At 41.6% G+C, this 16608-nt stretch overlaps 1 protein-coding gene across 1 annotated transcript; it reads left to right on the top strand.

Moving 5' to 3' along the window:
- The first annotated feature begins 10690 nt into the window (after window positions 1-10690).
- LOC118102518 (thialysine N-epsilon-acetyltransferase) lies at window positions 10691-16060 on the top strand. The gene is made up of 6 exons (XM_035148760.2): window positions 10691-10847; window positions 11178-11229; window positions 11931-12014; window positions 13263-13364; window positions 13459-13499; window positions 13585-16060. The coding sequence occupies exons 1-6, from the start codon at window positions 10785-10787 to the stop codon at window positions 13750-13752; spliced, it is 510 nt and encodes a 169-aa protein (XP_035004651.1). The 5' UTR covers window positions 10691-10784; the 3' UTR covers window positions 13753-16060.
- Window positions 16061-16608: the final 548 nt, after the last annotated feature.

Here is a 16608-nt window from a genome sequence, read left to right as displayed (position 1 = left end):
GACAGTGAAAATGTAAAACTAAACACTTCATCACCAAACACATAATTGACACAAATTATCAATATATCTGTCAAGTATTTTTCCATTAATTAATCAAAAATAGGACATTACACTTCACCAGTTTCTCCAGAATCCATCCAGCTTCAGGGGTCACTGGGGAACTGGAGCCAATCCCAGCTGACATTGGGCAAGAGGCGGGGTCCATCCAGGACAGGATGCCAGTGTTGTCCAGAGCCGACATATAGAGACAAACAGCCGTTCATACTCACATTCATACCTACAGTCGGTTTAATTTCTCCAAGATTTCATTTTCAAATGTCTTGTTTTTGTCCATCTAAAAGTCAAAAATCTCAATAAAACAGTTTAGAGTGGTAGAAAACTGAGAAAATCCTCACATTTGATAATTTGGAACCATTTATTTACAAATTTATCCCTTTAGTTTTTACATAAATCATCAATATTGATCTACATGGCCGGTGACAATGTACAAAACGTTGGCTTCTCATGACAATATAAGAGTGGACCTCCTTTCCCAAGCCTGTGATGACACGCTGCTCCAACTGAAAGTTTCACTTGACTTAATTCTAGCACACGTGCGACGCCATACTGAGAAAACATCTGAAACCCACTACCTCTCATTTCCATCACATTGCGTCACCGTCTGACTTTAATGGGGATCGTTGGGCTCAGTGGCTCAGATCTGCTCCGAGTGTTTATTCTGGGGGCATTTGGAACAGTGGCAGGGGAAAAACTTTAAACGGTTCCATGTGTGCGTGTGTCTCTGTGTCGTCTGTACACGTGTGTGTGTGTGTGTGTGTGTGTGGGTGTGTGTGTGTGGCTGGGTGTGCCTGACGCAGGGAAACAGTAGGGCCCCTGTTTCTCCTGGGTTTGGCCCAATAACAGTTAGGTTCTGGACGTCACACTCGCCTCAGGGCCTCGCTGGACACACTGGAACTATTCTTGGTGCACCAGTGACATAATGGACCGTCTCAACGCAGGCGCCCACCCTCACCGTATATCTGCTAACGGCCAGCAAGAACAGTGTCAAACCAGTGTAAACCACGGCATAGGGGCAGCTGCTGCTCTGGAACACGTGAGAGCATGTTGTGACATGTTGCATTGAAGGTATATCGTATAATCTATGTGCCCAGGGAGGGAACCATTCAGCGAGTCCCTGTGCCTACAGAACATACGACATAATACAACTTCAATCCTCTTAAAAACATTATCAAAGTTTATCTAAAAGCCATTTGCAACATGTTTTGTTATGTCTGGATATCTTATCTTTAGCCGTGTGGGCAGAATTGCTCAAGGGATGAAAATAACTGGCATCAACACAACAACTAGACATTTATGGTCCCCAGAGGATGATAAAAACTCCTGACTTTGATCCCCTGCCCTTGATATTTATGGCTTACAGGATATCTTTGGAACTGTCAAATGGATTTATTGATGAAAACTTTTCACCTCCTGTGAAATCATTCAACCCCAGTGGTTAAACAGCAAAGTTTGTACAAATATAAAATGTCAGAATTTGTTTTTCAGTGAAATGTGTCTAACCCATCAGGAAAACTAATTTAATTAATATCTAATCCTACACACTGAGCCTTTAATATGAAACATCAGAGAATGAAACCTTAGCGGGTGTGGCTGCTACACTTCCTTCAAAAGCTTTTATTTAAAAAGGCCTGAATAATACCAGAAACTGAAACTAGTTTACAAACCTCTGCCCAGGTAGTCACACGTCAATGTGGAGGCAACAAAGACGACCTCTGACTCCAGCGGGGAGCGTAAAGGAAAATGGGTGGTGCAAGCAAATACATCGCAGAAAATAAAAAGCTCCTTTAATGGACAACGTCAACACAGTTCACAGCTGAGCCGCGAGGAAATTTGGGGATTTCAAGGAACAAAAATCACAGTGTGTGTGTTCTTACAAGACCAAGGCTGAGAAAGGGAAAAAGAACGGCCCGTTGATGAGATTAAGTTTTTATTTCAGAGATTGGAAATAACTGGCTGACGTGGGACGGAAAGGTTTTTCCAACTCAAGTGAATCAAAGATGAGAGGCCTGTTCCAAGGAGGAGGTTTACCGAGTTATCTGCTGCTGGAAGAGATATTATCTCTGTATGTGATCTCTGCTGTAGTGGTTATGCAGCGTCTTTAGAACACAAACAAGATGTGTGGTGCTTCTATTGTGGGAAACAGGGCAAACTGAAAATTAAGGAAGTACAATAACACTATATGAACCACGGTGCATTCATGGAAGTGTTTTATACCCACTTCTCTTTTTCAAAACTGCTGTAAATCAAACGCCACAAGCAATGAGATACACAAGTATTTGCACTGATGTGAATCTACAGCTTGTCAACAGTGAAGACAGAAGAGTACATTACAGTCTGTCCCCAGGTCAAATTGGGCAAGTCTGGGAAGTCAGCGGCCATGTTGGCAACACCCACAGGCGAAGGACAATTGCCTTTGGCCTCAACTGTACTATGTGTTTAGTACTAATTAGCAAGTATTCACACAATTAACTCAGATGGTGGCAAAACAAACAACGTAAATATCAGCATGTTAGCAGTGTCATTAGTATTTATCTCAAAGTACCTACAGCTTCCTGCGTATATATAAATGGCAGAAGCAGAATATGTGGAACAGTATATACTTTAGCTTCTGTTGTTTAATAGTATTAAAGGCTTTTAAACTCAATGTCGTGTAAAATTTGATTAATTCCAGGTAAAATAAGAGAAAAAGGCCTTTGAGCACAAAACCCTCGTTCACAGTCAAAACCATCAAACTTACTTTTGTATGTTTTTGTCACACGTGAGACACATGACCAACAGCGTATCTCAGTGTAACATGTGGTGTGTGTTTTCTGCCGACGTCGTCTTCTGTAGTCACACCAGTTGTTGTTATTTACGTCAATAACACTGACGCACGCAGAGCATTCACCTCGAGCAGGAAGTCAGATGTGGCCTGGAGATATGAAAACAGGAATGGTGACAGAAGAGATATGGGTCACTCACTGTTCTCAAATATTTACAATAGAGGATATGAAGGGACACAGTTTTTTTTTTTTTGTCCAGTACAACAAGTATTGAAAACATGTCATCCAGTTCTAGGCTCATAAATGCAGCTGAGGTTTTGTTATATAACTCGAGTCAATTTTGACCTTCGTGTGTTTTGAACGTGATCATGACATTTGATTTTCACGTAAATTCTCTAAATGTCAAGATACATGCAAAAGTTTCGGTGAGTTGGTGGGTTAGAGAGAGAGAAACTTAAACATAATGGAGTTGATGTCAAGTTTGTATTGATCATCATAAGATTTGACTGGTTTTAAGAACAAAAGCAATGCAGGATGATGGCATTGTTGGGAAATAACAAGGGAGCGAGCATGAAAAACCACTGAATTTGCAGACTTCCATTGGTTTGACCCTGTTAAAAGGACAAAAGCGTCTCTCTCCCGATTGAAAGTGAGCAGATTCAACCCTGTGGAGCGTGAATCTCTATCCTCACTCCCTGGTTACACCTTCCCGGAACAAGTTCAACAGGCCTCTGGTTTCATACAGGGAAATGGATCGGTTACTCAAAAGAGAAGTCATCGACGGGGGGTTCATTGTATTTGCTGGCCTCATTGTTACGTCTTCCTGTTATTTTTGCTGGAATTCAAAGGAATAAAATCTGAGGAAATTACTTAACAGTGAGAAAAGAGAAGAAATGGGTGGCTTCCACTTCTGATCGTTTGGAAATCTGACATTACCCCATAAATTATGATTTCATAGTACGGGAGGTTTTGCAGAACTACAGGGGTTTCATTGTTGCTTGAAAACTAACTTAACCCCCTCAACACACACAAATACACACACATTCCACTTCTTTGCCTCCTGCCAGTGATGCCTCCTTGCAGTAGAGCAATGAGGGAGAGGCGCTTTCCTCAGGATGTTACTACAGTAGCTCGTGTGCTGCTGTGTGTTTGCAGTTTACGGTACGATGCACATCACAAGCTGCTGGTTTTTGTGGAACTACAGGAATCTGTGGAGCCGCTGTGCAGCTGTTTCCCTGTTTGTGGTCAGTGAACATAAGAGGGTGTTGGCTTTACAAACACCACAATATGCAGATTTTTTTTATAACAAACTCTGGGATTGCATTTTATTTTTTTGGTTCCCTTTAGTTGACTATGTCGCCATTCCTCAATTGCTCAATTACTTTGGGCAAATGTCTCAACTCCATATAAAAATGGATGACATGACAGATTCCCAAAAGTGAAGCCAAAGCATCTCCATCGCCCCCTGATGGCTGTAGGTCATAAACCTCACCTTCTCCATGCTGGTGGACGGGAAATGGGTCAAACTAAAAAGTCAAAGAACACATTGAATAAACTTTTACTCATTGTACATATTTATCTCAGGAAGTGCAATCCGTCCGCACACCTGTCTACAAATATGCACGACAGCTCAACACTTGCACAGCAGCCCTGAGGCTATTATACTTCAAAACAGTTCAAAAGTAAAGTGTGTTTACTGTGGCAACAGGTTGACATGTAAGTCGGTGTTGTCTGTAAACTTGACTGACCTCAGTTTTGACCTGTGAAGACAAGAAGTGCACGTTTTGCACGCTCACACACCTGGGGGTTAAAAAGGGAAGCCGCAGGTTTAACAGAGGTGTCCTCAGCGGGAATATAAATACTTTTCTGTTTGATTTGTGAGTGAAAGGATGTAAACTTATCCCAAGATAGTTGACACAGATTGTTTTTTGCCAGCCGCTTACTGAAAGTGAATTCCTTTGTGCCCCTTACGAGAACATATTAACTGGACACTGTCAAGGAGCTGTGCCAGAATGAGACCCTTCTTGTATTTCCCTTACAGGAAAGCTAGTTGTTTATTTACCTTTACCGAAAATCTACCGCCAGTGTTATTGTTCAATTCTTCGTCTGTGCGTTTGGCCAGAGTCCCGTGGTGAGCAAGTGGCCGAGTGACCCGACCTTTAAAACACATCACATGACTCAGGCCGTCTGAGGGAAGCTACGAGAGGCAGGAAACATCAAAAAAACTAAGAAAAAAGCCACCTCTGCCACCTCTGACTGCTCCTTCCCTCACAACTGGCTCCAGATGTCCTAATAAGGCATGTTAATGGAGCTGAGGGAATGACACCCTGTCTGCTTTTTACCATCCAGTTATCTTTGCACCAGGGTTGCGTCAGTCAGCTGATGAGCTAATTTCCTGCTTTTCTTTCCATTTCTCTAAGTGAGGGGGTTTAGGTATGATCACAGCAGACAGGAGGAGAAGTTTGGGAAATTCCTTAAATCTTAAATCCTGTTTACACGCTGTCATTCTGATAAGGTTTCTTGAACGCAGAAACTTTAAGCCAAAGAGAGACAAACCAATTTTGTACCATCCTTAAAAAAGACCTATTTTAAAAATTAGAACATTTGGACTCTTGTGGCCGCTGTATCTCCAAAGTGTACTATTCATAATAAGCAGAATAAAAGGCGTTAAGCCACTTAAGCAGCTCTTATCACAATACTTTGCTCCTTCTGGGCGTTTCTTTGTTTTCTTATTGATGTTGTGGAGAAACTAATCAGGGATTTTATTTTCAAAGCAAAATAATGACCAAAAATGGACTCGATGGAATCTGTGCGAGGGAGGTTTCACTCGGGATTCCTCTTTTGTTTTCACTGTATCTCAGTCCCCGTCCACGGCCCTTCTCATTTTGTCATGTTCAGCTCTTTTGAGATAAGCTGCGATAAACGTGGTGTTGACTGCTTTGTTGTGGAAATGCTCCCGAGCTCAGGGACCAATCAGAACCCAGACTAAACAGGATGAGGAGGTGGCTTCCTGTACGGCCCCCCGACAGGGTCGTTGTTATACGGGACTGTTCTAAATCTGCAGGAAGGACTTTCTCAAGCCGCCGGCCAGAGAAACAATGGCTTGAGAAAATTAAAAGTAATCCGGGTCAGAATGATGAGTTCGAACTAAAAGTCCAACTAAATGAAAATGCTTTAATTTGTTTAATTCGTTATAAAATGGAAGTATTTGTATGATGGGTTACATGTCCGATTGTTTCATGAATGAGAAACTCTCGTCGACACAGACCTGGATACAAACCTGTGGTATTATCTGCTAAATGAATCGTCACCAACCCGAAAGAGGTTTTTCTTTTCTAGCGCCTGAAAATTTCCCATTTTGGGGGGGGGGGGGGCACGATAACAGGAAATGAAATCGTCACTTGTCATCTGTCACTTCACATGATATTGTTGTCACTCACAGCATCACGTCTAAGAAGCTGATCCATTTAAACTCATGTCGAGAGTAAAGACGAGGTTGTGTCACTTTTCTTGAGCACTCATGAGCAGATGGTTTATTACGCTCACATCATTCACCCCTAATGAATGAGAAAGACGGCTTCCTGTGCGCCGGCTTTAAAAGGTCAATGTGGGAAAAACCTTTACAGCAAAGCTCTAGTACGGTCTTTAAAACAGCATGGGTCAAGAGTCCTGCCGTTTTAATAGAGAGGTAAAGATTCATACCTGGGTTTTAAAGGTTATTTAACATTAGCTCTGCTCAAGATCAAGATCCAGAAGCTAATTAGCTTTAGCATAAGGTCCAGGAAGAGGAGGAAAGATGATACATGCTTTCGACCAATCGTAAGTCGGTCTCAGCTGTCAATCATGATGTTTTAATCTGTTTTAATAGCATCAAATAACCAATTAAAACCAAACTTATCAGAAACAAACACTTGACCATTCATCAGTGTGATAAGAACGACCTTAAAATGCTTGGTTTACGTCCCATTCACTAACATGGGAGAGACAGGATTTATGAGCTGTACTGCAGGTGAAGATTAAAACGTTTCCATCGTGTCATCCATCTTTACGTACAGTCTATTTTCTGAGCATATTTCCTAGCTGCTTGTACTGCTTGTCCTTTGAAACCAATCATCATTTGCTCTGTGTTGTCGTGGATATCCCAGTGAGAGGCCCCTCTCCTTCTTGCTCACAGTCCACTGACTAATACCGTCTTCAATGCCTCTGCCTCCCCTAACAGCCTGTGAGTCCTCTATAGTGCGTCTGTAAAAACTGTCTGGGGGCGTCTCACCCACGTCATCGGCAGAGCCAGAGAGGCCGCTGATGAAAAACGACGGCAATGCTCTGGTTTTGCTGCTTGCGTCCAACCAACGGAGCCATTAGTCAGTTATAAGGAGTCACACCGGCCCACTGGAGCTATTAATAGCAACATAGACGGCTTTATTTGCTCCAGGAGAAAGCCAGCCCAGCAAAATCCCCCTTTCCCTGCTCATTTCCTCCCCACCCTCCACTCTGCCATGTACGAAATGTATTTTTAGTCTCAAGCAACTACAGGCTCCTATTTATACCGAGACGTGTGTGTAGAATCAACACAAATCACACGAGAGCAGAGAAGTTAGAGGAGCGTCAGGGCCACACGCAGCAGGCTGCAGGTTAATGAATAGAAATCATCATGTGAGAAATGACAGGGACGATCTCTGACATATTTCTCTGCTGATTCACTCGTCAGTTATTACCTCAAACCAGACTTCACACATGACTTCACCAGCTGAAGTCTCGTGGGTTTCACAGACAATCATTACACGTCTCTTTAAACAGAAGGACGGCAAAGAGGGGACAGAGTTTTTTGGAATACTTCGACACGATCCATTTCTTGCGTGTATTTGTTTTTCATAGAGTCAAAGGTCAAATAGAAAGTCATGAAGAAGTTCTGAAATACTTTCAAGCTTTGAAAGATATTTCTGTTGGATTGATTTATTCGAAAGAAACGAAGGCCGTAAAATAAATGTAGTCGATTGAAAAGCAATAAATAAAGAAGCAGAAAGTAGCTTAAAATGTAAATGTACTCAAATGAAGTACCTCAACCTCAAGTATTCAGTTTGGAGATACGATTTGTATACACTTAAACTATAGTCCCCTTTCTCTGGCTGGTTGAGTGACGTCAACCAGCCAGAGGGGTTTCATGTGTTGTACCTGCGTTGACAGACTATTAAAACACATAATAAACAGCTGGTATCGAGCGTGAGGTCAAACATGAGGTATTTTGATTTGATCGGCTCACTATTTAAAAGCACGTGTTTGTTCCACCTCATGAACTGGGATGCTAGAATAAGACAAATCCATTTGACAGGCTTATCTAAAGAAAGACATGTGCTTCATCTCTCTTAATGAGTCATATCTTCAGATCTATCTATATATACATTTATATATTTCCCCACTGGTCTAGTTGATGAACTTGTTCATTACTTCTCTCACCACATGGTTCTCAGTTCCTCTAACATGGCGCTCAGTTGTCTGGGACTCGCCGTTACGCCTGTGTGAAACAGTGTGAATTCATGAGATCATTCTTATTTCTGGGGCTGAACTTATCACTAAGATGACATGTCCACACGTGCGTCATCACCAGCTATTTCTACTGAATATAACCTCTTCACAGCTCCTCGACACCCTCTGTGAAATCCAGCCCTTTTTATATATCATACGATCCCTGGATGTAAAACTGCATAAATCTGTAAAACACACAGAAACAGAAGCCAAAGGCGTCAGTCTTATTATTAGTAAAATAATCCTCGGCTTGTGGTTAGAAATAGAAACTCAGTTGTTGAGGACAACGAGAAAATGTACCAGACGGAAAGGTGCAATAATCCACCATGAGTTATATTTTGTATATTGAGTGAAAATAGTAAAACTTGAGTGATTCATAAGAAAGTATTTAACCTCAACAGTACAAGATGTGCATTTCTCCACTGCGGATTTCCCACACACCCATAAATCTCTCTGTGAATGAGGCACATCAGCTCCTCTTCCAGCAGCTCAGACATAAAACACACACCACAAGTCTGAAACCTTGCTACGGTTCCCTCTAGAGGCGAAAATTATTATAACAACCCCATAAAAGCAACACATGGCTTAGGTATGAATGTGTTCAGCGGATTTCTACAGTGATTTGTAAAAATTACGAGTCATCTTCTGATGATGTCTTAGGGTAGTGCTGAAGGAAAGCTGGTGGGAGCGGTTCATCCCGTGGGAAGCATGACAATTATCAGTGAACGTCAGGATAATCTGTAATCTAGAGTTTTCTACATGTACACATTGTAAATGTTGCCTCAGAGATGAAGGTCAAGGGGTCAACAAACCCAACATCTGGGTTGATCCTCTGGGGATCGTCAACATCCACAGCACATTTCATAAAACCCGTCTGTCGTTACTAATGGACTGATCCGGTCAAGGACAAACTCGGACCTGACAGAGGCCTCAAAGGTCAAGAGGGGGCCACAACATCATCTTCTGAGGACCATGAAAATGTAATTGTAAAATGCTAAGATTTTAAAAGACTGAATAAAATATGAATAAGAATAAGAGCAATATAAATAAAGTCAATTTGTGAATATCCCTATGGATGCTATAGATATCTGCCTACCTGCACGACGATGTACTTTTCTAGAGAGGAGCTGTAGAGCATCTGAATCAAAGTTCATCTGCAAATAGAAACAATAGTTATTTCAGTTAGTTATTAAAGGATTTTTACAACAGTCTGCAGTTGTTAATAAGCAGATAATTAAATGGATTTTAGGTCATGTCATTTTAAAGGCAAGGTTAAAGCAAGGGACCGAGCTGGAAGGCACAGTGAGTCACCGGCAGCTTTATTTAGCCCAAAACGTCAAAAACTATTTACAAAAACCATGTAATAAACCTACGGGCCAATTAAAGAAGGCAAATGCACAAAAGCAAGCTAACAAACCACCAACTGACGTAATAAAATTCAACTGACCAACCAGAGCAAAAGGGGACATACATGCCCCCAGGTTTAATCTGCCCCCTGGTGGAGGCCAAAGAGACCCTGCTGTCTAAACAGTGTAGAGTTTAGTAAGTCAGGAGTTATTCATTATTTCTAACCTGTCTGTGCAGGTTCTCACGCTCCTCGCCTCCCTGTTACTCCAGTTTAGCGAGTTGTGTTGAATCGTTAAGCAGACGACCTGAAAACATTGGTTGTAAAATGGCCTGTTTAGCTCTGATACTCTACAACTGGCTGTGATGAGAAACTGATGAGATATTTTATGTTGCTGACCAGGACCTCATGAATCTTAGGAAGAACTGGGCTGTAAACAGTTCAGATCTTGTGATTGTTCTAGGATCAGTTGTGTAACTGTTGTATTTAAGCACTGCCTGTTGTCATAATAGTGTAATGCTGTGACTGCAGCTTCAAAACTCCTCCTTTGTGCTCTACTTTTATAGCTTTTTATTGTTTTTGCTTAAAATCATATGTTCTCATGACTTTTAGTTTAATGATATTGTACATGTTGTATATGTTCCACTGTGTTTTTATCAGTTACACCACTGTGGAGTGAATTTTGATCATTTTAACAAGTGATCTAAGACCTTTTTACTCATAAACTCATTTTAATTAATGTATATGATGCAATATCAATAAAGTTTATTACTTTGAACTACATTTGATTTGTTTGAAAGTTGCTGCATGAATGAAAGTTTCATTGACTGACTCATTCAGAAGAATGTATTGTAAAAGTCTCAAATGAAATAAAGAGGAATAAAACATACGAGCTGTTGGCTCCTCCCTCAGCGAGCAGCCAATCACAATCCCGTACCTTGAAGCGAGCTGACGCGTTGACCAATGGCGTTAGAGAACAGGCGTGACGCTCCCCCACCCCGTGACTGCCTCCGTTCAGCCCCGGTTCTCCTTCCGCCTCTGACACCGTCAACACCTCCTCACTCCGCCCGGTCACCTCGTCCCCTCTGCCCGTCATGGATTTCTCCATCCGCGCCGCCAACGTGGAGGACTGTAAGGACATCGCGCGCATGATCATGGTGAGGAGAGGAGGGGGATGGAGGAGGGGGAGAGGGGGGGGCGCGTGTGCACGTGCAGCTCGGGTGTATGTATCACACGCGTGCAGCTGTGACGTCACTACCTCGCTTTCACATGCAGGGTGATGTTGTTATTATTAGATCTCAGACGTGTTGTTGTGTGAGATGCAGAAGAACATGTGTTTCAATGCATTTCCTGTGTGTATAAATAAAGTTAACACACTGGGACTATGTGTGTGTGTGTGTGTGTGTGTGGGGGGGGGATTTATCAGGAATAGAAATATATGGTGTCTAATGTTTGTGATTTACTTTTTTCTTCTCCCACCTTTGCAGGAATTGGCTGAGTATGAGAAAGTAACAGACCACGTGAAAGTGACACAGAGAGGTAACTGTACTGTGAGATGTGCACTCCTCTGTCTTGACCTGACACTAGAATACAGTCGACCTTCATAAGAACATCATCACTGGAGGTCAGAGAATCCAGCAGCAGGGATGGAAATGGAGCTTTGGCCATTAAACTATATTAATCAATATCGTAATATACATGCAGTACTTATTGCTACTGTTTTATCAGCCAGCGAGATATAAATACATTTCTATTTCTGCTGTTAACTGTGAACTCATCTGTCTTCACTTCACATTAAAATTGATTTGACCTTCATAATAACAAGGTGAACTTCAGTGGAGCGAATACAACATCAGAGATGATTGTTGCAGACGTTAAATGCTTGTTTTTATTTTCCTTCTGAGCACTTAGTGGACTTTTCAACCTGCAGCCCATTAAAATTTAACAGGATGAGGAACTGAGACGATTGTGTGATAAGATCTGAAGCTTCAGAACAGCTACCAAATGAACCTTGGACAATTTTTTATCTACGATCAACATTCAGTATAAACTTTTTTGGAGCAATTCCACGACAACAGTACAAGCTGATAAGCCGGATAAATCATTCATTACACTCCCATCGATATCTGTTGTATTCAGGCATCACTAGATCTAGAATCATCATTCAGAATTACTAACTGTTTAACTAATCTAGAGAACCAGTCTGTTATTTACACGTACCTCTTGCTTTCTACTCGCAGACTTGGAGCAAGATGGTTTCTCCAAGAACCCGTTCTTCCATGGGATTGTTGCTGAGGTACCAGAACAGCACAAAACCAAAGAAGGTGAGAGAGAGAACCATCAGTGAGAGTGTTTACTTACAAATGTCAAAAACTAGCGAGCACCAGCAGCAAATATTCATATGTTCATACAAACTAACAGGATTAGACAACTACGTGACGAATAAACATACCAAAACCAGATTCCTTAATTCACATGACCCAAAAGGCAGATGTCAGAGAAGGTGGGTAGGGCAGGAAGGCTTCTTGAATCGAGAAGGCAGGCTCACTGATGGCAGGTGCGCTGGTTGGCAAAGAAACTCAGGAAATCCCAAACTCAAGTAACAACAGGTTACTGCCATGTTGTTACAGGAAACATGGCAGGAATAAAAGAGAACTGAGGCAAACAGGAGGAGAGGGAGCACAGAGACTAAATACACCAGAGAGGCAGGAAGAAGTGAACACAGGTGAAACACATCAGGGGCGAGACAGCCAATCACAGAGGAGGGGAACCCAAGACACAGACAGGAAGTAAGAGGGGAAAGACAATTCAAAGTAAAACAGGAACTAACAGGAAACAACAACAGCAAAGTGCTGAAGGTACTTTTCACTGAAATGGTTCAACCAAAGGTCACACTCAAAGATGCTGCGTCTGCACTAATGTGTTACTCACCATTCGATAGTATGTGACGTTTTCTTGTGAGTCATTTTCTCATGTATTTTAAAGTGTTGTGAGTCCGTCTGCGTGGAGTTTCCACCACACTGTAAAGAATGGAATTAATCACTGGGACACTTGAACAGAGCAGAGCCATTGTTCATGTTACCAGGAACCTCTGTGCTTTCTCTTCTATGACATGTCAAAAATCATGACAAATGCTAAATGTGTACAAGTGTTTAAGCTTTGTTTTGGTCTCCACCAGTTCCTGAGAGAAACTTGACTTTATCTACGCTCAGCAGCTGTGAGCTAAGTTTACATCAGTCCATATTCATAAGCGCTTTCTTACCTAATACAACAGTGTATTGCTGCTGCTCTCACTTACATAACAAGGCTAACACACTGCTTTCCCCCTGAAATACAGTAATGAGATCATTAGCCTACGCTCTGCTGACCAGCTGGGCCTTTTTCTTCCATGACACCGGCTCTTTTCAGTCACCACAACTCGACCATAGCGCCACTGAGCGCCATCAATTCATAAAATTCCAAACAGAAAACATTTAAAAGAGGATAAACAGTAATGAGCCAAAACAACATGTGCTTTGGTTGATTAGGATTTGATAACATCACATTTTGTCTTTGTTGACGGTTTGTTCCAGGTCATACGAAGATCGGCTACGCACTTTACTTCTACTCCTACAGCTCGTGGTCAGGCAGAGCCGTTTATATGGAGGACTTGTACGTGATGCCAGAGTTCAGAGGTAGAGTTAGGAGTCTTACTTATAATTCGTGATAAACACCTGGGGAATATTAAACCAAAAGTCAATACATAACAATGTGGATTCTCTCTTTCAGGGAAGGGCATTGGCAAAGCACTCATGAGCAAGGTAGCACAGGTGAGTAAGATACACATCACCATCCCTCATGTCAACACAGCACAACGTACGACTGTCTTCTCATTTCATTTTTGCTCTCTTGAAGCTGGGCATGGCTGCCGGCTGCAACCAGCTCAATTTCACTGTTCTAGAGTGGAACAAATCCTCGGTGGACTTTTACGTCAGCCAGGGCTGTTACGATCTGACGGATAAGATGGGCTACCACTGCATGCGCTGCGAGGGAGAGGCCCTGGAGCACCTGGCCCAACCCTAACACGACCTCTCAGCCTCGGTAACCAGGAGTTCAACCTACACAGTGCAGGGATTCAGACTCAGACTCAGTGATCGGACAGATTTCTGCAAAAAAAAGTTTAAATAGTTGACTGTTTGCTAAGCTCCAATACTTTCACTTCATTTCTACCGATACTAACTCCCTGGCTTGATTGAAAATCCTGATTATAACCAATTTTTTTTTATGTTCCAGCCTTGTAAAAAAATATGCACGTGTCGGCTGCACACAGGATTTAATGCCAAAAGCTGAGGTATTTGTTTAGCCCTAGCATTTAGCATAGCGTTTCAAATAAAAACACAGTTAAAATATAGTTACACAACCTGTAGACCCACAAAATACATTCCTACTGAAATCATCGAGCTAGTTAGCTTAGCAATGCTAATGCAGGCAGCTTACGTTGGGGTAGATAAACACACCGTTCATAAGATTAATCAATTGTCTTATATGCACAGAATCACTATTATTAAATCTTCACAAACACCACTTCAACGTGGAGAAATCTTATGTTGTGTCCAGTAACCGTTGCTAATCTGTGATTGGCCGATCGCTGTTTGCAGGAGGGGCTCAGCAAACACTTAATTGGCTCAATAATCAAATAATCAACGATGCAGTTTTTGGAAGTATTGGAATGGGGCCTTTGCAATACATTTAAATAGTTCATAATTTAGGGACCTTAATCTGTGGTATATGTGGTATTAGGTGTGTGTGTGTGTGTGTGTGTGTTGTGGGGGGGCCTATATTTGAAGGATCTTTAGAGAAAGTACAAAACATCCTCATCCAGAAGTGAAATAATCGTTTGCACAAAGATCCAGATAAAAAACAGGATGTATGTTTTACTGTACGGCTGTTGAAATAAAAAGTGAGTTTGTGGTATCCTGTCCCTTTAAGTTTATGATTAACTATGACAACCAAAGAGTCGGTCACCCCTCCACTGTAAAGCTGTTGTGATACAAGTGTTGGCATTTGCACTGTTCTCTTCCATGGTTGAGCTGTGTACATAGATGGATGTGAGGGTAATCAAAGTGTGCACTAAAGGAATCAGTGGGATTGAACCTAAAACCTCCCTCCACGCTGCCAGACAGCAAACTCCCGGGGCTGGTTTCAAAGACGTGGATAAAAGTCAGAAATCAAAGGAAAACGATCCATCTGGCGGAATCTGAAAAACAAAAGGAAAATCTTGGACTGGGCTCGGTGCGCGTCTTTAGACCTGTCCGGCTAAAATGAAAGTGGCACCACTCTGGGCCGCACTTCTGTTTTATATCCAGTGTAGTTTAAAAAAAACAAAAAAGAGGACTTCTTGTATCACTTCCAGCCATTTACTGAAAACACTCAGCGTTATATTTAGTTTGTTTTCTCTCACTCTAAACAAGTAAGAACCACTAACCCTCCTTTTGTAGCTTTTGCAATTTGCATTTATTTTCATACTTTGTTTACGAAATAATTGAGTGAGGAATGTGAAGTTGTTTTTCTCCGTCCTCGGGACATTGTGTGGTCAAATGATCACGTATGTTTGCTTCAGAGTCGAGACGTCAACGTGGAAAAGTATATTTGGTGCATTGTCATCCGTGTTGTTACAGAGTGACACAAAGATCGATAGAGTCCAGGGGAAGATGAAGAGATATTTAAATCTTCTCACCAGAACGAGCCAGAGCTACAAATTATACAACGTGTAACTCTGGTTTCCTCAGTGGAGTCCACACAATTTCAAATATTTCAAAATCAAGTCAAAGTTCAACCCTGATTCCTTTAAAATCCACTGAGATCTTAGCAATAAATCAACTTAAATGTGCAACGTGAAGACTTTTAAATGTTGATTCAGATTTTTAGGGAGCAGGGTGTGTTTCTCACAATCAGTACGCGTAGATAAAAACAACTATGTTGATGTCTTGAGGTTGTTTCCTCAACTTTGGTGCTGTGGAGCCTAAATGTGTGTGATACCCAATGTGCCACATGTTCATATTCATGTGATGAATTAGTAAGTGTGTTTTCAAATGTCACCTGCGGGCATTCATTTTTTATATGTGTCTCTGGAACGGTAGCATCTACGTAGCATTTAGCGCTGACTGTCATTTGCTCGACCAGAAATCCTTACTCTATAAATGCGGTAGAAATAACAAAAGCCATATTAGCGTTAGCCTAGAGCCTGCATGACATTCAAATGTTGGTTTCAGAAACGTATTTTAGGCTAAAAACAAAGGTTGTGGTTTATTTTTTATTTGTTTGATTTGTTCAGTAGTTGAGGAATAAAACCGGTGAGAGTTCAATAAAACCTGTTGTGTGAATATATAAAGCAACTGTGTCGACTTAATTTCTTTCCCTCTGAGTAAATTCATCCATATAATCATTTATTAATCATTTACCAGGAGTAATGAGCTTATATGGATTTTTGGATATAGACACACTATCTATACAAACACTATGCATTCATGGCAAAATAAAGTAAAAATAGAACTCTTGTGTACTGCTCTAACAAAAGGAAGCAGGAATATATTACTAAGTTGCATTAAGAATAATAAACTGAATAGAAAGCTGCATGTGCTCGTGTTGCCATGACCACCTGCTGTGTCTGTCCACCCCCCCACCACAATCAGACTCTCCAGTCCTCCCTCTGCTCGTCTTCCTCAACCATCACCATTCCCCCTGCAAGAATCATTAAAGAGCCATTACCTTTTCCAGCCCTGCGTCCACTTCTGGGTCCAACTAAACAAAAACCCCTGACATGATGTGTGGTTGATGAGTTGAATAGTGTTTGAACACCATTTGTGTTTTAGGAGCAGTTTTCTGTTTCTGTTTCATGCACCAGGACGCTCGTACGATGCAAAACACATTGCCTCTGAT

Source organism: Hippoglossus stenolepis, chromosome 23 (genome assembly GCF_022539355.2).
Source record: "Hippoglossus stenolepis isolate QCI-W04-F060 chromosome 23, HSTE1.2, whole genome shotgun sequence".
Lineage (NCBI taxonomy): Eukaryota > Metazoa > Chordata > Actinopteri > Pleuronectiformes > Pleuronectidae > Hippoglossus > Hippoglossus stenolepis.
The sequence above is the reverse complement of the archived record's forward strand: the minus strand, read 5'-3'. Positions and strand labels throughout refer to the sequence as shown.